Raw genomic sequence first — 27,215 nt, forward strand, 5'->3', positions numbered from 1 at the left:
TTTAAAAAGCTTAATAACCCTGTGAAAACAGGAGACTAGAAGCTCATTCGCAGCTTTAACAATGGCTTGATAGTTAGATAATGTATCTACAATATACAGCCATGCAGACCAGCTGTCTCATATAATAAAACTTAGCATTTAAATAATGCTTTGCATTTTCAAACATTAACTACTTTTGTCGGGGCTAACATAACATTTCTGGATGTGCAAAACTAAGAGGCTAGTTTGAGTCCAGCTGGAAATTTTGTGCTAAAGCAACAATCTAAAGGCTGAAGTTTGAACCAAATTCGCTGTCATTTTTGAATATATATTTTAAATACTGCAAAGGGTAATGTATCTGTTGTTCATTTTTCACTTCAGAATATTTAACTTAAATAAATGCTTATTGATAGCCTATATATTTAAAATCTAATTCTTTCCTGCATGTAAATAGTCCACAGATTAGATAGATAATTCCACTGAGTCTCCAAAGAATTTTCCCATTGGGGTTGGGAGCAGGGGAAGATAGAGTCTGTCCCCCTGACTCCATTAAAGAAACAGGGTTTCAGCTCCAGAACCCATGAATTCCCTGAAATTGGGATGGATCTTAGGGATCTGCAGTGATCAGGGACACTGAGGTGGAAGCTCAGTACTGGCTCGGCAGAATAGACAGAAAGAACACATGACCCAGCCGTTCCCCCCTCCTCCCTCCAATCTTCTCAACATGCATCTAGAACAAAATGGATTCCATTGAAACAGTCTGCACCCTAGCCAAGAACTGAATCCACCCTTGTCCAGGTACTTCAGCAGATATATTGGGATTAATAACACCTGCTTCATTTTTCATAAAAGATTGTTACAAAGAGGAGGGAGAAAAAATGTTCTCCTTAACCTCTGAGGATAGGACAAGAAGCAATAGGCTTAAATTGCAGCAAGGATAGTTTAGGTTGGACATTAGGAAAAACTTCAGAACTGTCAGGGTAGTTAAGCACTCAAATAAATTGCCTAGGGAGATTGTGGGATCTCCATCATTGGAGATTTTAAAGAGGAGGTTAGACAAACACTAGTCAGGGATTGTCATAAGTAGATAGGTAAGGAAAGGGTTAATGTTTATTACGTAAAGGGTTTACAAAGGGAACCAAACCTGACCAGAGGACCAATCAGGAAACAGGATTTCAAAAGTAAGGGTGAGAACCCCTGGATTGGTTTGGCTTTGTTCTCTGTCTTTGTTCTCCCGGCTATGGAGGAAACAGCTCCTGCTAACTCCTATTTCTTTCTAATATTCTCCTACAAAGTGTGGACAAGGCAACAAGGCAAATAGGCTGTAATATGCTGTTGTGTACTGTGCTGACTGGTTAATTGGGCTATCTTTAAATCAGACTGTTTATTCATATTTCTATTAAGCAAGAGCCTGTATTGAGTTTCTAATGCAGTATTATGTTCTGTATTTTCTTCTTTTTTATATAAAGTTCTTTTAAACTCGTGAGAGTTTCTTTTCCTAGTGAGGCAAAGGGATAGAAATTTCGGTACCAGGTATCTGTCTCCCTCACGGGAAGACAGAGAGGGGGAGGGAGCATTACATTCTTTTGACTTTCCTTTTCCAGGGCAGAAACAGGCTCCGGGGAAAGAGAGAAAGAATCAACTCTGTTCTCTTGTGTTTGAGGTTTTTTCTCTAGTTACTGCTACGAGACCAGGGAGGGTGAATCTCCGGGTGTGTAGCTGGGACTAGCTTTGAATGCCTAGCCTCGGGGGAGGTAAATAGCTCTCTTGGTTTGCATCAAGGAGTTAAGTAAGCATCGCCCAGGTTCACCCAGGAAGGGGGGGAACGGGGGATGAGATAGGGAGACCCAGGGGTCGGTCTTGGGGGTCCTCCAGGGAAAGTTGGGGAGGCCAGAGAGGGGGTCCCCCAAGGAATTTGGGGAACCCAGGCTGATAAGAGCCTAAATCTTATCTGGTGGCAGCGAAGTAAAATCCAAGCTGGGTATAAGCTTGGGGGAGGTTCAGGTAAACACTCAGATGTTGAACTCTAAGTCCAGATTTGAGACAGACGTTTACTACATGGAGGCAGCGTATTGGAAGTCCGAATCAGAAGCCACAAGCTACATTAATTTTCTTTTTCTGCTAGGATTAGCAGGAAAAGGGGTTGGTTAAAAAAGTAGCCAGAGAGGAGTTTTTCTCTGCCTGCTTTAGCAGCTTGCATTTTTGCAGAGTCATTAAGACAACCATTACAGGTCTTTTGTAAACAATGGGACTTAAGTATACCAGCCAGCACACGCACACAGGAAATAGGTAGCTTTTGTTCGGTTCAATTGCCTATCAAACAGAGCCAGAGCAAGTCAAATCAGTTGCTAGGCAACTTCAAGGAACAGAAAACCAGCAGTCAAACAACAGACACCAGAGGGCACCAAACACAAAACATAAACCATGCGTTCCAAAATGCCCTAAAGCAGGAACACGCGAGACTAACGCAGAGGAACAAATAAAGAAGCCGATCACAAGCAAGACATGGAAAAAAGACACAAGAGATGGAGATGAGAGAAAAAGGAAAAAGACGCTGCTTACAAAAGAGAACAAGCACCGACAAGAAGCTTACACAGAGAACAAGAAGCCCAAAATGCAGCCTGTCCAACGGGAGATAGAAAACCACAAACTAGAGTGGAAAGGTTACAACAAGAAGAAGCAGCCAAAGAGAGCCTTCCAAAGAGAGAGGGAGAACCACCGCCAAGAAATGGAAAAACAACAAAGCAAAGTGAAGAGAGGGAAAAACAGAAAAGCATGAACTGGAAATAGACAGGCTAAGCATCAGCCCCAGCAAATCCTAACCCTCCGGCGCCAGTTGCGGGTCAACGCAGCAGGACTTTCCCAACTACAAGGCAGGTGATGACCCGGAAACCTTCTTAAAATTTCGAAAGGGTCTGTATTGGGTACAGCACCCTGAAGCCAGTACATGCTAGAGCTGAGGTCACACATCAGTGGACCCTTGCAGACGTGGCGGCTAAAAGCCAAGGGGCCAAATGAACGATTTAAACTGTTTCAAACCAAGCCAGATCCAGAATGGAATAACCCCGAATCACGCCCATCGGCGGTCAGAAACCAAAAATGGAAACCAGAGGGTCATTTCCCGACCACGCCTACACGTTGGGAAGCATTGTGACGCCTGGATATCAGGAACCCAGGTTCAAACCTTTGAAGAACTGCGCCACCTCAATACATGGAGCAGTCTTTGGATGGTGTTCCTGAGGACATCAACACGGACATCCTAGATGGAAAACCCACAACTCTCACAGAGCGGGGGAGATTGGAGCCAAATGGAGGAGTGGCAGAAAGCAAGAAAGCTACTGTAAAGGGGAGTGAAACCCCAAGAGCCACACCGACAATAAACCCTACAACCGAGCGCAACCCAACAAAAACCCTACAACCGAGGGCAACCCAAACCCCACTACAAACCAAGGAAAGCCACAGACACCCTATCTTCCACCTCACCAGTCTTCAGTAACTTACTTCAACCCAGTGACCCGTATCTGGAAGATGCTAAAGGTGTAATGAAACAGGACATATCAAAGCCAACTGCCAAGGCCAACTGCCAAATAACCCCACCCGGTCGACCCCACAGACCTAAGATCCCAGGCCCAGACCTCTCAAATCCCCAAGAGCCAAAGTGACCATTTACCCCTTCATGTCACAAGCTGTGGACTACCTACAGCTGAACTGCCTGTCCAGTACAAAGGCTGGTCAGGAATGTGGACTTTTGCAGTCTATGACAATATCCCATTCCCATGCTACTGGGGAAGACTTGGCCAACCAAGTGTGAAGCAGTCCAAGAGAGAGGGAATGGTTACACGCAGCCAACCAGGCAAGCTTCCAGACCCATTCCTATTCCTGAGCCGTCCACAGAGACCTGTCTGTGTTACCAGAGACCCAGACTGAGGTAGTGGACCCGGATCCCATGTCAACGGCTGAACCAGCCACAACACCTCCAGTCCCAGACCGGAACGGAACAGCAACAGCACCCGCACAAGCAAGTGCAACATCTTCAACCCCAACGCCAGAAGGACCAACGAGCTGAACTGGCAAAAGCAACAGACAACCATACCGAAGAGGCTCAGCCAAGCCTGAAATACCACCAGGTGCACCAGCGGACAGCGGTACACCAGCTACAGAAACAACCCATCACTACATCACTTCCAGAGGGACCAAGCCCAAATCCCAGTCTGAGAAAGAACTGGTGTCCCCGGCTTCAAGGGAACAGTTCCAGACTGAGCAGGAAGCAAATGTCAGCCTTCAGAAAGCTTGGGCGGCGGTACGGAGCAACCCACCGCCCTCAGCTCTTCTGAACGATCCCGTTTGTATAGACCAAGGACTTTTATACAAGGAAATCTTTCTGGTGGACGCCAGGAAGACTGGCAGCCGCACAAACGGTTGGTGGTTCCAACTAAGTACAGGGGAAGCTCTTAAGCTAGCCCATGATCATCCCAGTGGTCATGCTGGGTGAAAACCAAAGACAGGTTGGGAAGTCCTTCTACTGGGAGGGATGGGCAAGACGTTGCCCAGTAGTCCAGTCTTGTGAGGTGTGCCAAAGAGTGGGAAAGCCTCAAAATCTGGTCAAGGCTCTTATCTGGTGGCAGCGAAGTAAAATCTCAAGCTGGGTATAAGCTTGGGGGAGGTTCAGGTAAACACTCAGATGTTGAACTCTAAGTCCAGATTTGAGACAGACGTTTACCACAGGGATGGTCTAGATAACAGCTAGTCCTGCCATGAGTGCAGGGGACTGGATTAGATGACCTTGAGTCCCTTCCAGTTCTACAATTCTATGATTCATGTTTGAAAATAAAACAAAATAGTGACACCTGGTGATTTTTCCTCACTTGCAACTGAAAAATATGAGCACCAAACAGAGCAATACTATTCGGTTCTTAGAAACAAACAAACAAACAAACAATTAGGGCTAGTTTATGACATCCTCACTTACAGAGAGAGGTACCTAAATTCCACAAGTACTCCCACCAACTTCAGTGAAACTACTCATGGAAGAAAAGGCATCACAATTTGTTATTTCTGAATCAAAACAACAAAGTTAGTTCTAACTTCACCCTCCTAAATCTCTCTCATGATTGTACAAGTCCACTGAAGCAAAATTAAAATACAAGTCTAAGCTACCATATGAGATTCTTGAAAATAGATGGTGAGCTTTTCCCATGTGCTCTGCAGCCAGAATCTATCAAACACCATTTACAGAGAGGGGCATGTTGTTGCTGACATCATTACAAACAGAAGTAAACAAAAAAGGAATAATTTTGTCTCCCATTCCACTAGAAACAGATGGGTGAAAAAAAATCAACACTTGACAAGAGAAGAAGAAAAGAATTGGTTAAAAAAAGAAATTTCTATGTTTCAAAGAGAGCCTTGAAGTAATGGAGACTATATATGTGAAGATCATAAAGAAAAATCAGTTTTTATTACATAATCTCCATTTAACAGTCCACCTCCTCCTTTGCTCCCTCTCCTGTGGGAGCATTGACCTGCATCATTAGACCCCAAGTTCTCAGAGAGGCTGCTCCAGAAGTACCTGTAACGTGTGTGTTGGAAATGTGTGTGTGGGAAAATCCACTCCAGGCCTGGTATATGGTACCAGAAGCCATTCATTACTAGAAGAACCAGGAAGACAATAATTATAAGTCTGGAAAAGCACCACTTACACAGAACATCTGAAAGAGTCTCCAATAGATTACAAAGACCATTGTATTGGTGAGTTAAAATGGGGCCTTTGGATAGAATATCATTAAACTGCTTTAAATAGATTTTAAAGATGATTCCTCTGTATTTTTATATTGGAACTATCAGGTTAAGAGTGAGAAGAGAAAACAGACTCTTCTGTTTTCTCCCATGTATCCACTAACGGCAGTAAAGGAGCCACAACCTGCAGGCACTATGTTAGGTACCACTGTGGTGCGGGCTGGCCCCTATCAGCCCCAAATGAACAAGTCAAACAGTAGCTCTGCTTATGTAAAGGGAATGGGGTAGAGGAAAGAGGAAGCACCTTTAGCTCTCAAATCCCACTCCCTTCCACCTATTACAAGCCTCAGATTGCTCACCATCCTATCAAATCCCCATCCCAGAAACTGGGGTAGGCATGGGTCTGCTCTTAAAGTTTCTTTACTACCCTGCATTGTCTTTGAGAACACACAAGTACAACTGTAATAATGCCCTGGTCTTTGTGAGGCATATACCTAAACTGAAAGTCTTCTACAATAATAAATAAAACAAAGGTTCACAATAACACCAGGGTACCTTTTTTTTTTTTTTTTTAAATAGCATAGGGACAGTAATGTTTCTCCTGCTTTGGAAATTCACACCAAATGGAACTTCAAATTGTTTTTAAATTGTCAGTCATTGCGGGCCCACTGCTTTTCAGTGGAGCAAAATCATGAAGATCACTATAGAGCAGCTCATAAAATGACTATATGCTGTAGTTTAAACTTTATTATTTGTTAGAGTTTAACATGAAATTTACTTTCTAAAGAAGGAAAAACAAAGATTTAGATCAATCACATCTAACTACACCAAAATAAATGAGATTGTTTTCTGGTCCAAAGGACAAAAGGCCAGTTCTCCTTAACATCAGCTGACAAACTTTGTTTCCTGCCTAAGGACATTAGTCAACATCCTACGCAAGTCTTGTCACTCAGGCAGTGACAGTAGTTTTAGCAGTTAGCAGGTCCTCTAGATGCCAAGTCAAAACAGCACTCTTTGTTCTGGAACTTTGAGAACTGCATTTGTGTAAATGCATGTAATCACAGTGCTTTTATAATCATGGTAATAACACGCACAAATTACTTGTTCATATCTGTTTATGCTATTTGGTACATTTGGGCCTGTATGTTCAACAAAGCTAGCCAGAAATGGAATTTTGACATAGGGATGAAGGGGAGATGGAATTGAGTAGCATGAAGTTTACCTTTAGATGCAAAAACTTGCTTATATCAGTGAAATTGAAAAATTCTGAGAAACTTAATTGAAAGTATGTTTATTGTTAAACAGGATGGTGGCTACTATGCAATATGGAAGATCAGAGGAAATATCTATTGTTGTTTGTGACTATTCAGATGGCCTTTGGCTTTGAATTAAAATATATGCAAATCCTGGAGGCTTCAAAAATAAAACAACTAGACTCTGATCTTGCAAGGAATTCTATGCAGCCAGACCCCTGCACCTGAATGGAGGCCCCAATAACAGAGGATGGAGCCTCGCTGAAGTTCGTGGGGCTCTCTGTAGCTGCAGGGCTCTGTTGTGTAAGGTTTTTTCATTCATCCAACAGTCAGTTGAAACAATACCTCGTGACCAATCACACATTACAAATAATCAAAGGAGGCAGTTTGTGAACAACCTGTAGTCTGAAAATCATTTGTCTGAACAATATCATCATCGTGGCAAATCTCAAAAGGACATAGTCTCCATGCAGACCAAGCACCATCCAGATTGATCTCTAACTAGGTCCTTAAGCCAGTCTGGCTGGAGGTTTAGTTTGTGGTATCACCACTGAAGCTTTGGGCAACCATGTGATTGCCAGCCATGTATCAGCTTTCTTTGGTAAACACACTTTGTAATTCATTGGCCTTCCATCCTGCCAATGGAGGTCATTTCTGATTCACTATGCAATCTTCATTGCTGATCCTGTTCTGCTACCTAATACACAAAGACAAAGACACCATTCTGCTGCACCCACATTTCAGTGCAGTACAATAGAGTTGGTATGCCTAGGGTTCTACAGATCTGCAGCTTTGTAGCAAGCTTGATGTCATTCCCACAGAGGCTGCAGATGGACCCAAAACACAGCAGGAGCTACTACTATATGAGCGTCCATATAATCTGAGCAATATTGGCATCGTCTGAAGAATATGGAAAATATGTAAAAACACTGAATACATTTCATAGCAAATGAGGCTGGACTGTGGATGATTGCAAGCCCTCAAAATGGCAGCATTTGTCTGATTTTTGGTTGTGTGTGCAATCTACAATATTTAAGGGCTGGGAAAAAGATCAGATTATTACTTATTTTGCTCAAACTAGTTTATCCATCCCTCACAACCTAATGATAACAATACTGTTGGAGTTCACTATTCCTAACTTCAATGTAGAAGTTTTACATCTTGTGCTATTTTCTCCTCTACCTGATCCCTACTGCCAGTGGATGATGAACTGTTTTCTTTACCTTCAAACGAGTCAGCCTGGACATGCTTCTAACAGGCAATTTTATGTATAAGAATCTGTCTGCAGTGTTTTAATCCAGTTTCCCCCTGAGAGAGAAGTTTCTGTGGCGAGAAGCACAGCAAGAACATATTCCTCTGATGCCTTAATGCACTTTATCAAAGATTTCCCTGTTACCGTGGCTAGCATGCTGCCCATCAAACATACTGCAACAACATACTGAAAGGCTTCAAAGTGCCCCTTTATTCACTATATTTTAGAAATTGTTGGTAACCGTTTTAGAGCATCTAATACTATATGAAAATGGGGTAAAGTTTCTCATTGCAAAGACTATTTGGTACTGCATGGACATTGGCATTTTTCTGACAATAATTCTGAAGTACAGAACCTGTGGAGATAACTCATGTATTATTCTGTAACTCTATTCCAGGTCTCATTTTTTGGAAGTTAATTTGTATTTTACATACCTTCTTTATCACACAACTGCTATTGGAAACCGATCACCAAACTGTTCTGATTTCTACTTTATTGAAAAATTGGATCAAATTTTCAAAAGCACCTAAGTGACTTAGACACCCATGTCCCATTTTCAAAAGTGACAGGAATTTAGGAGACCAAGACTTATTGATAGTCCAGGTGACTTAGGTGCCTAAGTCACAAAAGGTATATATATACACTGCAGTTGGAGGTGTGACTGCCGCACGGCTTGGCATGTCTGTACTAGCTTTAATCTACCTAGTATGGCTAAAAATAGCAATGAAGATGTGACAGGACGGGTGTCAACATGGGGTGATTGCTATGGGCCCTGTACATGTACTTGTGTTCCTAGCCCATGCTGAACCTGTGCCATGACATCTTCACCGCTTATTTAGTTGTGCTAGCTAGACTAAAACTAGCACACATATGCCAAACTGTATTGCAGTTGAAACCCGCACACCTGCTAGATGTGGTGTTCTGTCCCATCTAGTGGCACTGAGACTACTTAGAGAGAGATTAATGAATCTGCTCTACAGCCTTAGCTAACAGCCATATGGATTTTAGATCATGCAGTAGAGCAGCGGTGGGCAACCTATGGCCCATGGGCCACACATGACCCATCAGGGTAATCCGCTGCTGGGCCGCCAGACATTTGTTTACATTTGTATGGTCGCCCATAGCTCCCAATAGCCATGGTTCGCCATTCCCAGCCAATGGGAGCTCAGGAAAGTAGCGCAGGGACGTGGTGGCTACCGCTTCCCACAGTTCCCATTGGCAGGAAACAGTGAACCGCGGCCACTGGGAGCTGCGGGTGGCTGAGCAAATGTAAACAAACAGTCTGGCAGCCCGGCAGAGGATTATCCTGTGGCCCACCACTGCAGTAGAGGCTCATGCACTAAGCTCCAGAGGTCCTAGGGGTCTGTCGGCATTACACAGTTACACCTCCGATTGCAATGTGGACATACCTGTAGGTCCCTTTGAAAATTTTACTCAATATGTAACATATTGACTGCTGTTTCAAGCGAACACCTTATTTGTATGGCTTTGCTAGAATATATTTATAAAATCAACACAAAATGAATAATAACTGACAAAGAATATGCCTCCTAAAAGTACAAAGATTAGATGTCAGATATAGAGTATGCCAGCACCTTTCTGCAATTTTCTGGTACTAAGGGATACTAAATCCCTTGTATTGATCCAAGAGCTATTTGGAGAACAGGGACAGGCTGATTTGCTTTATACCCTTCTCACTAGGTAGAAGAGGCTGCAAAAAGAATTACCAAAGTGACTGCAGAGTTTGTGAGCAACAGCCAATTCTTTTGTTTGCTCAAGAAAAATATAATAGTCACAGTGACATATTTATATGCTGTCTGTAAATGCTTTATAAACTACTTTTCTGTCCACCTCAGTGTATGGTAGCCATCTTTTCCACTCACTGCCCAGTGTTCATTAGAAAGTGAATGTGTTGCAGATGCTCCTTGAGGAGTTGAATGCACTGCTGCTTGCTAGTAGTTGCTTTTCCCCACCAGAGTATTTCCTCTAGAATAATGAGGCCAGTAGAAGATCTGCCAGGAGGTCTGTCTGTGTGTCATTACATATCATAGTCATCATTTGATTGTTAGCAGCTGGATACATTATTCCTTATTTTCAAGTAGTATGGTATGGTTGCATACTCTTAGCAGTCACCATGTTGCACCCCAGAAATGATTGCTATACACTGGTAAGACTTCACTCCAACACATTCCCTTTCTAACAACCACCTGTCAGTACGTGGAAAATCTGGCTCTCCTCTGTGGTGGTGGATAGAAGGGAAAGTGAGGAGGGACAACAGAAATAACTACAGGGTTTTTGTGAATTTTGTTACCATTTGTTTCACTCAGCTTACAAGTCCTCAAAACTCAGCTTTATATGAACTACCAAGGACTGCACATTTAATTGCATCTCAGACAGTCATTTATTTTTCAGTTAAAATTCAGAGAATTAAAAAATTTCCTAAATTCAGTATTTCTCATGAAATACCATTGCAGATATCTTCAGTGAATTCTAGCTTGTGGAGCGTGTTCAGCAACCCTAGAGAGCTCTCACACACACACATGATGTACAGTACACAGACACATACGAAGTAAGGCATGATATATAGCTAGGAATGTATGCACTCTGGTTCTGTATGCATAAGTGGCACAGGGATCAGTACTGGCATTCATGACCCATCATACACCCTGTGGTTCAGCCATGAGACCATGAGCTGTCACAGTCCTAAAGGGGCAAGCAAGCAGGTGGTCATCCACATAAGAGCCATCTTTCATTGCTTTGGACTAATCTGTCTCAGCTCTGGCTCCTCATAGAGGGACATGGGCCTATCCCACAGCTGTGCAGCCAGAGGTTGATGCATGCCCCTCCTGAGCTGCAACACTTGTAGTGGGCTCCTCCTTTTGTCCCTATTACTGTTTATGGAACTGCATGCACCATTTCTTCTCCTCTCACTGAGACTTCATGGGGAAGTAGCATGTGCCCAGGAGAGAAGCAGGTCAAGAAAGGCTGTGACCTAAGACTGGAACTGGGGGGAAGTCAGAGCAAGGAAAGCAAGCATGAGACCCAGGGTATATTGATTATTATTGTTATTTCTTCTTATTATGATTATGGCAGCACACAAGACAATTGGCTGTCTACCAGGATTCCATAGAGCACCTATAGCGTTACTGATGTCAGTGACTTGTGTGCTTACACTGCATATGGTAATAAAATAAGAATTCAAAGCTCAACTTTATCACGCTGCTAGGCGAACTACAGAGAAGGGACACATTAAACCAGGCTCACCATTTCAACACCAGTGCTTGGGAAAACCACAGGAAGTGCACCATTTGCATAGCTTCTGAACCATCTCCCTACTAAATCTAGTCTCCTGAAAATAACTCTGCCACCAGTGATGTAATAAAGGCTTTCAGTGCCAGTTAACAAAATTATGTTCATGTTAAATATTTTCAATTTAGCTATTTTCAAAATTTGCTTTCTGCAATTATTCCCTAAACTTTGCTTAACATTTATTCTTGCTCATAACTGCTTAATTCTCAGACTGTTTGTTTTGATAACATTACTGCCAGCAAACTCATCCACTGAAATATCTGCAGAAAATGAACATAAGGAGGAGTGTAACACAGCCAAGCCACAGTTAATTCAATTTTCTATCTGAGTGAATACTCCTGGAATTTTTTATTTCAGGTACCCTCTCTGCTGTTTTTGGAATACAGTGTTTTAAAATAATTGTGTAAGACAGTGGTGCTCAACCTTCTTACAGGGAAGGGCCACATATAGCACAACCTTGTGTGAGCCAAACATTTTAATAAGATTGACAGTCACCTGTATTGATTTATATGTTAAGCTTAGCTTGTTTTTTTATGTATTTAATTAAGTTGTTTCTACATACAGTATTGCCTAGTTACACACTTGTGTAAACTACAATGATTTAAACATGATGACAAAATGGTGATGAATCGGCCAGTAGTATCTTATGTTGAAGTATGCCACTGGTCTTATGAAATACTCTTGTGGGCCACGTATGGCCTCAGACTGTAGGTTGGGCACCCCGGTGTAAGAGAGAATTTTTAATGACCACTTGCCTACCCCGATTCCCTAAAAAAAGAAACTTGGATAAAGGTGTCACTCTAAACTAATTTCCCATTCTTTACAAAAACTGAAATACTGTAACATTCCTATTTCTTCGGAAGCACCTGCTAAAACAGAGAGAGTCTATTTTTCAAAGTCACACAAAGGGAAGTGAATGAGATTTTAAACACATGTAACTTTAAATGGTACCATAATGCTAAGTGATAATAAGACTGATAAAATGGATTTTGGTTCATATTCCACTTTAACTATTTTTCTTCAATGGCAGGAATATAGTGGTAAAACCTATGTATTTACACTGGGCTCAGTGCAGTGGCAGTGCCTGTTATATTGAACAGACCAGATTGCAACTGCAGCAGAGTAAATGTTAAGAATGAAATGTGACTGTCATATGGAAAAAAGCTATGACCCTCAGCAGCTGTTACTTCTACTAACTCACATTGTTACGCATTGAGCACTTTCATCTGTTGCAGAATAAATGCATGTATAAGCACTTAGTCAAAGACTGCTTCCTGATTAATTTATTGGGTACAAGAAGCTATGGAAAGTGTGCAGCATTTTAACTAAAGACATAAGTGTTCAACAAAATTAATCTGGTAATCAAATGTACATTTTATATAACACTTATAAACCAAATGAGATCTCAATAAAAACACTCAGAGAATGTAGATGTGATTTTAAAAATAAAAGGCAACAACAAATTTAAAATAAAGGCTACATTTTAAAACTAGATGCCTGATAGCACACAAATCAAGAGAAGGGTGTGTCAAGGATCAGCTATGTGGGGTTTGAGAGATTTAATGAACAACAAAGGGTGGGGGAAGGGTGAGAGTGGAAAGCTCCATACACCAATCCACTTTCTCAAAGTTAAACCAAATAACTGCAGATGTAGATCATGCTTAGTTACTTGTTACCATTTGCTATTAATTTCAGAAGTGTCAAAATATCTTCTCCCATCCTCTCCGGCAGTTTTTTTCTACAAGCCCACTATTTCCCCTCCCACCTCTTGTTCTTGTTCTTTTGAAGAAAATAAAACAAATAGAACTGCATCCAAGTAGAAGAAAAGCAAGTGATTCCACTGTAAGACTAATGTCTGAAGATTACTTATCAGCATTCAATACAATAGTTATAGGATAAAGGAGAAAAACAAAAACAATAGAATTGAGCAGAGGAGGTGAAATCCTGCAGTATGAAGGGGAACAAAGAACTATTTCTTTATCATGCAGTGGACTTTCTAAACTCTTGTGGGTCCATGGATACCCTTCCAAACTCATCCAGTCATGCAAAAGGCAGCTTCAACTGGAGATGAATCTGCAGAGGTTCAAACACCTATCACATACTGTGGCTGTCTGATTTTTTTTAATCAAATAATTTGAAAGAATCCTCAATTCATGTAGGGGTAGAGGAAAAAGACTAAATCTTTCTTCTCCACAGGAGCTCTCTGATGTCCATCAGAGTTACTGGAGAGAATAAGCAGCAGAGAATCCTGTGGCACCTTATAGACTAACAGACATTTTGGAGCATGAGCTTTCGTGGGTGAATACCCACTTCGTCAGATGCATATAGTGGAAATTTCCAGGGGCAGGTATATATATGCTAGCAAGCAAGCTAGAGATAACGAGGTTAGTTCAATCAGGGAGGATGAGGCCCTGTTCTAGCAGTTGAGGTGTGAAAACCAAGGGAGGAGAAACTGGTTCTGTAGTTGGCAGCTTCACAGTCTTCGTTCAATCCTGATTGAGTGTGTAATTTGTGAGATGAACTGAAGCTCAGCAGTTTCTCTTTGAAGTCTGTCCTGAAGTTTTTTGCTGCAGGATGGCACCACATGATACAGTTCTGTGGCGATCTGGAAGCCTACTTCGCTGTCTCCGACTCAAAGAATACTTCCAGGACAACAGTGAACAGTGCACTGATACACAGGTCCTCCACAGCAGCACAAGAGAAGAGAACTCCACATGGCTCCTCCTGGGTTGAAGATCAGTCTGGATCTATACATTCGTGCTTCGCGATGTGCACAGGCAGAAATCGTGGAAACAACATCGCTTGCCTCATAATCTAAGTCGTACAGAACGCAATGCATCCACGCACCGAAACACCCTGACATTATCATCAAACAGGCTGATAAGGAGTGTTGTTCATCATAAACAGGTCTGACTACAAAAGGAGGCCGCCAGACAACTCTCCAATACCAATTCTACAGGCCCTTCCTCAGATCCCACTGAGGAATCACTAAGAACCGCACCATCATCTCAGGACACCCTACATACCAGAACAAATCATCATACCTTCAGACCCGACCGGGGTTTCTATCTACTACCCAAGATCCACAAACCCGGAAATCCTGGATGCCCCATCATCTCGGGCATTGCACTCTCACTGAAGGACTGTCTGATATGTGGACTCTCTACTCAGACCCTGTGCCACCAGCACTCCAGCTATTCCTGTGACACACTGATTTCCTGAGGAAATTACAATGCATTGGTCACTTCCCAGAAAACATCATCCTAGCCACCATGGATATAGAGGCTCTCTACACAAACATCCCACAGCACGATGGAATCAAGCTGTCAGGAACAGTATCTCTGATGATGCCACGCACAACTGGCTGCTGAGCTCTGTGGCTTATACTCACACACAACTATTTCAAATTTGATGACAATAATATCTCCAGATCAGTGGCACTGCTATGGGCACTCGCATGGCCCCACATATGCCATATTTTTATGGCTACCTGGAACGCTTCTCAGCTCTCGTCCACTACGGCCTTCTCTACCTATGCTACATTGATGACATCTTCATCATCTGGACCCATGGAAAGGAGACTCTGAAAAATTCCACCATGATTTCAACACCTTCCACCCCACCATCAACTCAGCCTGGACCAATCTACACGGGAGGTCCACTTTCTAGCACCACGGTGCAAATAAGTGATGGTCACATTAACACCACCCTATATCGAAACCTACCGACCGCTATGCCTACCTTCATGCTTCAGCTTCCATCTTGGGCACATCACACACGATCCATTGTCTACAGCCAAGCATGAGGTACAACCGCATGCTCTAACCCTCAGACAGAGACCAACACCTACAAAATCTACACCAAGCATTCTCAAACTACAATACCCGCACGAGGAAATAAGGAAACAGATCAACAGAGCCAGACGTTACCCAGAAGCCTCCTACTGCAGACAAACCAAGAAGAAAACAACAGGACTCCACTGGCCATCACATACAGCCCCAGCAAAAACCCTCCAACGCTTCATCAGGGATCTACAACCCATCCTGGACACGATCCACACTTTCACAGGCCTTGGGTGGCAGGCCAGTCCTCGCCACAGACAACCTGCCAACCTGAAACGTATTCTCACCAGCAACTTCACACCAACCATAGTAACTTCAGCTCAGGAACCAATCCATGCAACAACCTCGATGCCACTCTGCGCACATATCTATACCAGCGACACCATCACAGGACCTACCGATCACCACACGTCACCGGTCATTCACCTGCACGTCACATGTAATATACGCCTCATATGCCAGCAATGCCCTCTGCTAGTACATCGGCCAAACTGGACAGTCTCTACGGAAAAGGATAATGGACACAATCAGATATTAGGAACGGCATATACAAAACCTGTAGGAGGCACTTCAACCTCCTGGCCACACTATAGCAGACCTTAAGGTGCCATCCTGCAGCAAAAAAACTTCAGGACCAGACTTCAAGAGAAACTGCTGAGCTACGTTCATCTGCAAATTTGACACATCATCTCAGGATTGAACAAAGACTGTGAATGGCTTGCCAACTACAAACAGTTTCTCCTCTCTTGTTTTACACCTCAGCTGCTAGAACAGGGCCTCATCCTCCTGACAACTAACCTCGTTATCTCTAGCTTGCTTGCTAGCATATATATACCTGCCCTGAAATTTCCACTACATGCATCTGACGAAGTGGGTATTCACCACGAAGCTCATGCTCCAACGACTGTTAGTCTATAAGGTGCACAGGATTCTCTGCTGCTTTACAGATCCAGACTAACACGGCTACCCTCTGATACTTGAAGAAAGTAGGATCCAAGATCACTATTTTGGTTAACCACCCTTCCTATTTAAATTACACCATACACTACCCTTCTCCCATGATAATAATGAAAGGTGACTGGATTTAGATGGACATAACTCATATCACAGAGCACTAAAGTCCTCTGGTTCTCCAGTTCTGATACTTTTTGTTAGTGGAGCTGCAGGATATGGTGTCCTGTAGAGCTGGTCAGGAATTTCTTGACAGAAGTTTTTCCATCAAAAATGCTGATTCATTGAAATTGAAACTTTTAGTGGCAATGTATTGGTTTTGGCTTTGATTAAAATTTCTCAGAAAGTTGACCATAGTGCAGGTTGGAATTTCTGATCAAAATGAGAGTGAGAGAGAGAGACTCACCCTAGATAGCAAGAGCTTGAATCAGGCAAGCAAGGACTAGAAGCTGGGTTTCCCATATCCCTGTGAGTGCTCTAACCACTGGGATATTTTGGGTCTCTTCTTTCTCTGTGAAACTATTTAAACGTTTAATTTTTGTTCTAATTGGAACAAAAGTTTTTGAACCCTTGAATTCTCCTTTAATGTCCAGCCCCGTGCTCTGGGGTGTCAGGTACTACCACGGGTTCTACTATTACTTGTCATCGCCTGTAGCGGGTGTGTCTCTGTTAAATGTTTCTTTTGTTGTGGCTCTTGATTTTTTTTTCTTTGTCTGCAGCAAAAACCTCTGAGTGGTGTGAGATTTTCAGCTTCTAGCAATTCCTCCAGTTCCTCCCCACTTGGCAGGGTATAGTGTGGGTGATAGTATATGGAGGTAGAATGTGACCCACTCTGGTGTTCCTCAGCCTATGCAGTGGTCTCTCTAGGGCTGTGATAGCAAACATAATTTAAAGCAGCTATTTGGCTTCTCTACGTTACGCAGGGGGTCATTTCTGCCTGCAGACAGCTCAAGGACTGCGGTAGAAGAATAGTTATATGGCAAAAAACTATAATGCTCAGCAACTGTTCCTCCTACTAACTCAGACTGTTACACACTGTGCAATTTAATCTGGTGCAGAATAAATACACAGACAAGCACTCAATCAAAGACTGATTCATTATTAATTTATGAGTTCCAGAAGCCATGGAATAGTTTACAGGCACCTTTCCCTCCCCATCTGAGGTCCTGCATATTTGCAACATGACTATGCCCTAGGATTTGGCCCACATAACCCTTTTTGTGAAATGTCCAGTAGTTTCAGTGTTTTTAAAACCTTCTCTTTTGTGTTTTGTCCATTATTTCAATCTCAAGGAAAAAAAGAAAGAGAAGACCAGGCATCTGAGTAGAATTTTGTACATTAGAACAACACAATGTATTAGAAATGAATATTCTCTACAGTTCGCAAATTATACTTAAATTATCTGCATGTTTTATCCAATGGTCTCAAGGTACTGAAATGCAGATCAATTCCAGGTACCTTAATAGGAATTTAAATCATTTCAGAACTCTTTTGCTACCCTGTGGTGGCAATCAATAAGAAGCAATGACAAATCAGTTTAAAACTTTTTAATGAAATCTGGGTCAATGCCACTGCCGCATACAGTCACTGTTCCAAAATTCACAGCAGAAGACGACATGATCTCCACAACAGAAGCAAACGTCATGGCTAATATCAAGCAGAACTGCATCAATGAATCATATTGCTGAAAAACCACTATGGTGCTGCTCCTGGAAACACATGTTCATATACTTTAAGCACATGGGAAGTTCCGCTGACTTTAAGAGTTCTCTATCCATCTCTTGCTCTAAGTCACTAGAACACACTTCTTTCTGTACATAGTGCTCAGTATATTATTTTCAGCTTGAGACATTGCTAATCCATTCAGTGACTGATCTTCTGTCCTAAATAATATTGCCACAACTTCTGAGCAGTCAGGAGAAATTTGGAGTTTAAGGATTGGTTATTTCCTTGCTGGAAGAGCAATTTAGGGGAGAATTACTCACTATATTTTCCCTAGTAATTTACAATTAGCCTCCTACAACTCCTGTTGTGATTTAGGAGAAATGGATACTGAACAGCAAAAACTGCAGCAAAGTTTACATCTTACAGAAATCTAGGGAGCAACTATGTTCAAATGTTCAGCCATACAGCACTTTCTTTCAAAAAACACTATTCCAAGTGCCATGAGATTTAAAGTATCTTAGCATCTTTCCAAATACATTAAAACCCTTTGTAAAGATCATAGGCTTGGCCTGCATCACTATCCTCATCCCCTGACAAAGACATCAATCAAAGCCTCCAACCCAACCATTCCATCACATCTTTCAGTGCCGCAATTCTGGGTCGGTGACTAGGCCAAAGGGAGCTGTCTACACTGAATTTATTTCACCTATAGGGAACCTCAGCCCTTTAGACTGTATGTGCAAGTACAGCTGGTTGGGAAACAGAAAAAATAAAATAAAGGTAAACTATGAAAAAAGCAGATTAGCTCAAAGAGATTAAATCTGAGAGGTCCTTATCTTTCCACAGAGATACAAAGACAAAAGAAGTATCTAAGTCTCATTTTCAAAAGTGACCCAGGCCCACATTTTTAAAGGTATGTAGGCATTACAGTGCCCTGTGTACAATGCTTAACTGATTTAGGAGCCTAAATATCATTTTCAAAAGGGATTCAGGCACTTATTCTAAATCCCATTGACTTGTCAATTGTATTTTGGTTCCAGTATTCTCAGAACATAAGAATGGCCATAGGCGGTCAGACCAGTGGTCCATCTAGCCCAGTATCCTGTCTTCTGGCCAATGGCAGGTATTTTACAGGAAATGAAAAGTACAGGCAATTGAGTGATCCATCCCCTGTCATCCAGTCCCAGCTTCTGGCAATCAGAGGCTAAGGACACTCAGAGCATAGGGTTGCATCTCTGCCTCTATTGGCTAATAGCCATTGATGGACCTATCCTCCATTAAGCTATCTAGTTCTTTTTTTAACCCTCATAGCTTTGGTCTTCACTACATCCTCTGGCAAAGAGTTCCACTGGTTGACTATGCATTGTGTGAAGAAGTACTTTCTTTTGTTTGTTTTAAACCTGCTGCCTATTATTTTCACTGGGTAACCCTCATGTTATGAGAAGGAGTAAATAACACTTCCTTATTCACTCTCTCCACACCAGTCATGATTTTATAGACCTCTATCATATCTCTTCTTAATCATCTCTTTTCCAAGATGAAAAGTCCTAGTCTTTTTAATCTCTCCTCATACAAAAGCTGTTCCATGTTGTTAATTATTTTTGTTGCCCTTCTCTGTACTTTTTCCAAATTCCAATATATCTTTTTTGAGATTTCCCTCCGTGGTGCCACATGGAACTGGGGTACCACTGAGCCCACCTGACCTACAAGCCTGGGATCCCTTTACACTGTAATACTGTGACAGGTCTTCAAGCCAACTCCAGCATACATATAGGTAGGGACACACCCAGCTGTAGCTACATACAGATGCTGAGATCAGCTCTGCATGGGAAGGCTTCAGCTAAGGAACTGCCCAGCTACTCAAGGGCACACCCCCCTCTGGAGGGTAAACCCAAAATTATACCATCTTGCGCTGAACAGAGAATTGTACACTGTAAGTTCATGAAATTCGCCCCGTCCCTCGATGTGGAGAGGAATATACGCAGCTTTCTGCCACAAGTTATGACTCCCATACACACTAGTTTTAGATAAAGCAAAAAGAAATTTATTAACTACAAAAAGATAGATTTTAAGTGATTATAAGGGATAGCAAACAGATCAAAACAGGTTACCTAGCAAATAAACAAAAACACAATCTAAATTTAATATAGTAAAGAGATTGAATTTGAGTAGTAAATTCTCATGCTAAATGATGATTTAAGCTGATTGCAGAGATTCTTATGGGGCCAGCTGCCCTTGCTTGCAACTTAAAAACCCTAGGTATTCCTTTCACAGGCTAGAAACTCCTCTAGCTTGGGTCTAGCGCTTCCCTCCAGTTCAGACCTTGTTCCTCAGGTGTTTTCAAAAAAGTCTCCTTTGGGCAGGGAGTCAGTGAAGAACATCAATAATGTCACTACCCTGCCTTAAATAGTGGCGGAACACTGGTATTCCAAGATGGAGTCCAGTACCAGGTGATCTGTCATAGCCCTGACTTGGAGGCTGTTTGTAGTGACCTCAGGAAGGCTCCCCAATGGGAGATTATCTCCTTCTTCTAAGACCTATTGTTCTCCCTAATGGCCCTTCCCAGCCAACCATTTAGACTGAAAGTCTTTTGCCTAGTGGGCATTCCCCAGGTGAAAACACATTTGTAATAGATACATAGACAATATTCCTAACTTCAAATACCAAAATGATATTTGCATACAAGTAGGATAATCATATTCAGTAATTTATAAACTTTTCAATGATATCTCACATGCTTTATCTTGCATAAAACACATCATAATTATGCCATAATCATATCATAATAATATTACTATGAAGAATATGGGGTATAGTGTCACAGTGTGGGCATACCATGGATCTATGTAGTGGCATTATAATATTTTCTGTCTTTATTATCTATCCCTTTCCTAATGGTTTCTAATATTTTGTTTAGCTTTTTTGACTGCCATTGCACATCGAGTGGATGTTTTCAGAGAACTACCCACAATGACTCCAAGATCTCTTTCTTGAGCTAATTTAAAACGGCATCATTTTGTTGGGATTAGGTTTTCCAATGTGCATTACTTTGCATTTATCAACATTGAATTTCATCTGCCATTTTGCTACCCAGTCACCTAGTTTTGTGAGATACCTTTATAACTCTTCACAGTCTGCTTTCGACTTAACTATCTTGAGTACTTTTGTATCATTTGCAAATTTTGCCTCCTCTCTGTTTACCCCTTTTTCCAGTTCATTTGTGAAAATCCTGAACGAACAGGTCCCAGTACAGATCCCTGGGGGACACCGCTGTTTACTTCTCTCCATTCTGAAAACTGCTCATTTATTTCTACCCTTTGTTTTCTGTCATTTAACTTATAGAATTTTTCTTTGGAATAGTAAAATTATTTTTTCTAGCAGTCCAGTAGTAAAACTACTGTTTCTTAAGAAACAGCAATACATTATGCACAGATGGTTTAACACAGAGAAATAGTTTTAATACTGCAGTAAAAAGCTCTCTCAGAGAACATGCTCTTCTTCCTTCAGGCCCTGATTTAGGAAAGCATCTCTTCAATTGATTGGGACTTAAACATGTGCTTGAAATTAAGCATGTGCCTAACTACATGCCTGAGTTGGGGACATAACTGTATGGTCCAGGGAGGCTACTGGAAGCCTCCTTCTCAAAATCATTGATGCAGCAGAGCCTGCTGCAATGCACCATGTCTTATCACATGCATCGTCTTTTCACAAGAGTAATTAAATAATACTCTAACACTTTAATATTTGAATGAGATTTGAATTAGATTTTCATACTTTATTTATAGAAAGCAAATAAAACAGGTATTATGAAACTATATATCTTTATGGTTAGTGGAAATGTAGATTCAGCACTGTAACCTTAACATTTCTTGGTGTGTTATCACAGGGCTCTGATAAATGTGTGGGTGTTACAGTATCAAGACATGGGGCGCTTCCATTACAACCTTTTTTCTGCCTTTTTTAAAGCACAATATAAAAAAGTCCTTGGCTCTTGTGTAAAAGGAAACACTCCCAGTATTGACAAAATAGTCAATAACTCCTCAAGGATGAACAAATAAAAAATGTGAAGTATTTCTTTCACTATATACACCCTTTATGTATTTGGAGGCTTAAAGTTACTGAATCTTGTGTTTTATCAGACAGACCTTAATGGAGTTCAATTCACGCCATTGATTTTTGGAGAGGAAATGTTTTGCTCAAGGGTACTATTGAAAGGTTATCTCACCCAGGTTTGATATCTAGAGATAAATTCGTTTGCTCATAAAACAGGACAAACAACATAGCTAATCCTTTCTCATTTCAGAACAACATGGACTCAATGTATTGCTCTCCTTGAACTCAGACAGATGCATGTCAGAATGTATTTGGGTCTGACTGCAGCTTGCTTTTGCTGTATCTAATCATATATAATATGCATGTTCTTATATGGGATACACTCTACAGCATATATGTCTTTTCCTAACTGGATAATTTACTTTTTCCAAAGTGGGAATAATCACTGAAATATCATTTCCAGTCAAACGTTCACAACAGGGCAAATGTACTGTACAAATGATACACAGGGAAAGCAATGGTGTTCTATATAGGCATGGGTATTTTTGTAGGTCAGACGTGTGAACTTAATCATTTTAACATTTATCAAAGGGACTGAGCACTTTACAGAAAAAAGTGACATCTACAAGGGTTTGTGGTGGTATTTGGAAAATGACAAAGGCTATATTATTTTGTATTGATTTCTAAGATTTGATAGGCCCTCATTCAAAAATTTTCTAGCAGTAACACTATCCTTTTTTAATAACAGTTCCGAATTTCCCTTCTCCTCAGGTATTTACAAAAAGTGGTCCCCAAGCATGTATCTTAGGGCGTGGCTACACTTGCAGATGTAGAGCACTTTGAGTTAAACCAGCCTTCGTAAAGCGCAGTAGGGAAAGCGCTGCGGTCTGTTCACACTGACAGTTGCCAATGCACTGGCATAGCCACATTAGCAGCTCTTGCAATGGCCACAGAGAACAATGCATTGTGGTAGCTATCTCAGCATGCAAATGGCTGCAATATGCTTTTCAAATGGGGAGGGGGTGGAGTGTGACAGGGAGTGTGTTGTGTGTATGTGGGGGGAGAGAGAAAGTGGGTTTTTGGGGGGCTGAGAGCATGTCAGCAAGCTGTCTTGTAAGTTCAGACAGCAGTAGACCTCCCCCTCCCACCTTGCCTCTCTCTCTCTCACACACACAGCATTCCACAGTAATGGTCGCTTTGACAGTAATGGCTGTCATATGGAGCTTTCAAAGGGCATATCCAAAACAATGACAAGAGTGGCCACTTGACTTAAGGGGATTATGGGATGTTTCCGGAGGCTGATCAGAGTGCAATAATGCAGCACCCCATTCACACTGACAGTGGGGTGCTCCAGTAGGGGTGCATGAAATGTTATTTCTACTTGCCGGAGTACCAGGAGCACTCTAGCCGTGGAGTCAGAGTGCTCTACGTGCCTTGCCAGTGTGGATAGGGAGTGAGCTAGTGCGCCCAGGGCTCCTTTAGTGCGCTGTAACTTGCAAGTGTAGCCAAGCCCTTAGTTATTAAAATGTAAATCTAAGGCACAAGAAAGATGACATACCACTTTCAGCAAATGGTTGTAACACTTCTCGCCTATAGCCAGTGAAGTGAAAAATATAAAAATCTTTTGATGGAGCCATTACATTGTTTGAAGAAATATGAGATTTTTTTCTGTTTTCCCATTACAGACCTCATACAGTAATCAAATCTAATTTCTTCTTCCATAAAGTCATGGGCATTTTTACTTTCTTGCCCCATACAAGGAAATAGATTTTTGGATTGACATTTTTACATTCATTTTGATACTCATCTAGTTAATTATTTTAGTGTTCATAACCCATCTGTGAGTTTGTTTATTATACCTTGCTTCCTCCCTTCTTACTCCTTCCTCCACAGATATAACAGAATTAGGCAGGGTCCTTATATGAAATGGGACTATTTGAATGTATTGGACAACTCGTTTCTTTTTGTTCTGTATTTATTGGTTTCTCTTCAGATCGTATAAATCTTTCGCCTTTTACCTGCCTTATATAAATCAACAAAAAAAGTATGAACAAAGGCATCGAGAAATTCCAGGGTTGGTCTTACCTGATCCATTAGCTGGGAATAGAGTTCATAGCAGTTGTCAAAAATATATTTGTAGGTAGAGTCTAAGCAAGCTCTGACACAGTCTTTAACCACCATACTGGCTCGAGGTGGACTCTGCAATTCCAGGACCTTATAGAATATTTCATAAAATCAGAAAATAAGAGAATTTCAGAAACAGCTGGACTAGAAAAATGTTTACATTATGTGTAGTGAGCTATCTGTCCAATGCAGAATTGGGAGCAATGAAATATAATAAAGATCAATACAATATTAAAAAGTACATCGATTTATGCACTGTAGCTTCAGTCCAGAGAAACAGTTAAACACATGCTTAACTTTAAGCATAGGAGTAGTCCCACATTGAAGCTTACTTCAGTAGGATTATTCACATGAGGAAAGTACAATACATGCCTAAGCGATTGCATGATCTTGCCTTTAGGCCTTTATTCAGGAAAGCAGCTAAGCACATCTTTAAATGTTTTCCCAAATAGGAATGCTCTTTTGAATCAGTGTCTTAGTCTACAAACAACTACATATTTTTAAAGCATTAGTTTCTATAAACATTTAACTTATCCACTAAAATACATCTAGGTAAGCTGACTTTCACCTTAATAGTCCATCTTTTCATTCTGTGTTTGTACGACACTGAGCCCAACAGAGTCCTAGTCCATTACTGAAGCTCATAAGTGTTACTGAAATATTACTCTTGCTACTGACAGGATGTGTCCGTTAACATGCTATTAGATTAACAAAAATTGAAAATTTCGATTTGTGTTTCTATATTTTGAGCCAGTTGTAGCAATACGTATTTTTTCCTTATCATGGGGAAATCTTGCTCACCTTATTCACGATCACCTTGATGTTGACTGCTTGTATATCTATGGCAACTAGGTTTTGGCCTAATGTCATTAGCCTCATTTTGATGTTTGAAATAATACTAGGACACAGTTTCCAATAGGAAACATTATTCTTCCTGATAAATACCTTAGGTGTTGCAGCTGCCTTTGTTTGATTTTCAGCTTATTCTATTCACTAAACCTAGCCCTAATCTTATTCCAATGGAGAAGCTTTAAACTTAATTTTTAACTGAGTTTAAACAAATGTTAGAGATTGGGGGTTATTTTGCTTTCTCCAGTAGAATGATTTTTATTTTCTAATATTGCTAGATACAAAATGCAAACAGGACAATTGTCATTTGAACAGTAATACTTTCTCTCCTTGAATGGCTTCTTGTTAATGAACAATGATGAAAAGTCAACAAAGTGCTAATTCGACAGACCAGGTGAGTAATATTTGCAGCTGGGTAAAGGTAAAGCATTAATTCAGAGGTAACTTCTGCATCAGAAAAGCAATTTCTGGAGTCCTGCCACCAATGAAAGAGTCTCTTTGCAAAGCAGTTGCTCATAGCATTGAAGAGATGAAAATCCAAAGGCAAAGTGTTTAAGCCATTCAAAATCAAAAGTCACTGGATAGTAGAGGATATCTCTGCCTGGCTTTGGAGGCAAGAAAGCTATCTTGGGTCTACCCTCTGCCAGGCTTAGAAAGATGACAGGAGCAAAGCTAGTTTCAGTGGTGGCAAAAGAGCAAAACTGAACAAAAGATTCTTTTTTTAAATACATACAGTACATCCTCAGAATTACAAACTGATCAGTCAACCAAACACCTCATTTGGAACCAGAATTATGCAATCAGGCAACAGAAACAAAATAAACAAAATGAACAAATACTGTACAGTACAGTTCTGTGTTACATATAAACTACTACAAAATAAAAGGAAAGTTTAAAAAAGATTTGACAAGGTAAGGAAACTGTTTCTGTGCTTGTTTCATTTAATTAAGATGGTTAAAAGCAGTGTTTTTCTTCTACACAGTAAAGTTTCAAAGTTGTATTAAGTCAATGTTCAGTTGTAAACTTTTGAAAGAACAACCATAACATTTTGTTCAGAGTTATGAACATTTCAGAGTTACGAACAACTTCCATTCGTGTTTGTAACTCTGAGGTTCTACTGTGTATTCTTAGGAGCTACAGTTCAATAATCTCTCTTCAGTTAAACTAGAGAAAGATAAAGATAGTTTGTAGCATTTCTGCATTCTCTCCATTTTGCATTCTTTCAGTATAAGATTTCCATTTAGCTAGATCTTCAGAAAGCTTAGGGATTTAATTTAAAACTAAAGCAGCTGAAATATATTTAGAGACTATAACCAGTGATGTTCTGTATCTTAAATCGAGTCTCAGTGCAGGATTCATCAAACTAAGATATCAAGGGCACAACTTAATCATTGACGTTTCATAGCAGTGATCAAGAGCAACAAATACAGTGTGGCTTTCCTAGAAAATAAATGTGCACTATGTTTCTCTGATGCCAGTAACAGAGATAAAGTGTGGTACCTTCATTCGAAAAAAAGTAATGCTGGTTAGCAAGTCTACTGTTGATTTCAGGTCTTGAAGCCTTTCAGAATTGCTGGCAGGAAAATTATCCTAGTTAATCGGGGAAAAGGAAATAAGTTTAAGGTTAAGGATGAGACCCTTAATATGTTAAGAAAAAAACACTTTCAGGAAAACAAAGAACGCAATAAACGCAGTGGGTGGGATTATCAACCGCGCTTGGTGCTGGTCCATCTATACTCCCATTGAAGTCAATGGTTAAAAGCCTAGTGACATCAGTGGGAGCAGAGTTAGGCCCAAACTGACTATTTTTGGACCTCTTAGGGCCTGTGATAACAATATGTATGTTTTAAAATAATGCATTGTCAATTCTAAAAATCTCATAGAAAATACTGCAATGAGAAGGTTAAAGAAACATTGTTCATGATTTAAAGGAAACTCTTTTATTTGCTCTCCATCATGTATAAATCAGTTCCAGAAATAAAGTTAGTAGTTTCATAATAAGCATAATTAATTGGAATTTATGTGACATACTAAGAGTTCCCTAGATTAGCAGGCAGATTTATAGCCAGGAAACATTTTTGGTGGTCATTTATTGGCCTCATACCATCAAAGGACTAGTCAACCATCCTTATAGTCTGATAAGGAGTGGATATCATTCTTCAACACTGAAGGAACCCACAGACAGACACTTATGCTGAATGAAAC

General features: G+C 40.9%; 1 protein-coding gene across 1 annotated transcript in view; it reads right to left on the reverse strand.

Annotated features, from left to right (window-relative positions):
- Nucleotides 1-27,215, reverse strand: part of UNC13C (unc-13 homolog C) — a 421,885-nt gene that overhangs the window by 175,175 nt on the left and 219,495 nt on the right. The window contains exons 16-17 of the mRNA XM_032796690.2: nt 26,511-26,600; nt 24,123-24,251 (exon numbers count right to left, since the gene is read on the reverse strand). Of these exons, the coding sequence (XP_032652581.1) occupies nt 24,123-24,251; nt 26,511-26,600 (219 nt within the window). The remainder of the gene's footprint in view (nt 1-24,122; nt 24,252-26,510; nt 26,601-27,215) is intronic.

This window comes from Chelonoidis abingdonii, chromosome 9 (genome assembly GCF_003597395.2).
Source record: "Chelonoidis abingdonii isolate Lonesome George chromosome 9, CheloAbing_2.0, whole genome shotgun sequence".
Classification (NCBI taxonomy): domain Eukaryota; kingdom Metazoa; phylum Chordata; order Testudines; family Testudinidae; genus Chelonoidis; species Chelonoidis abingdonii.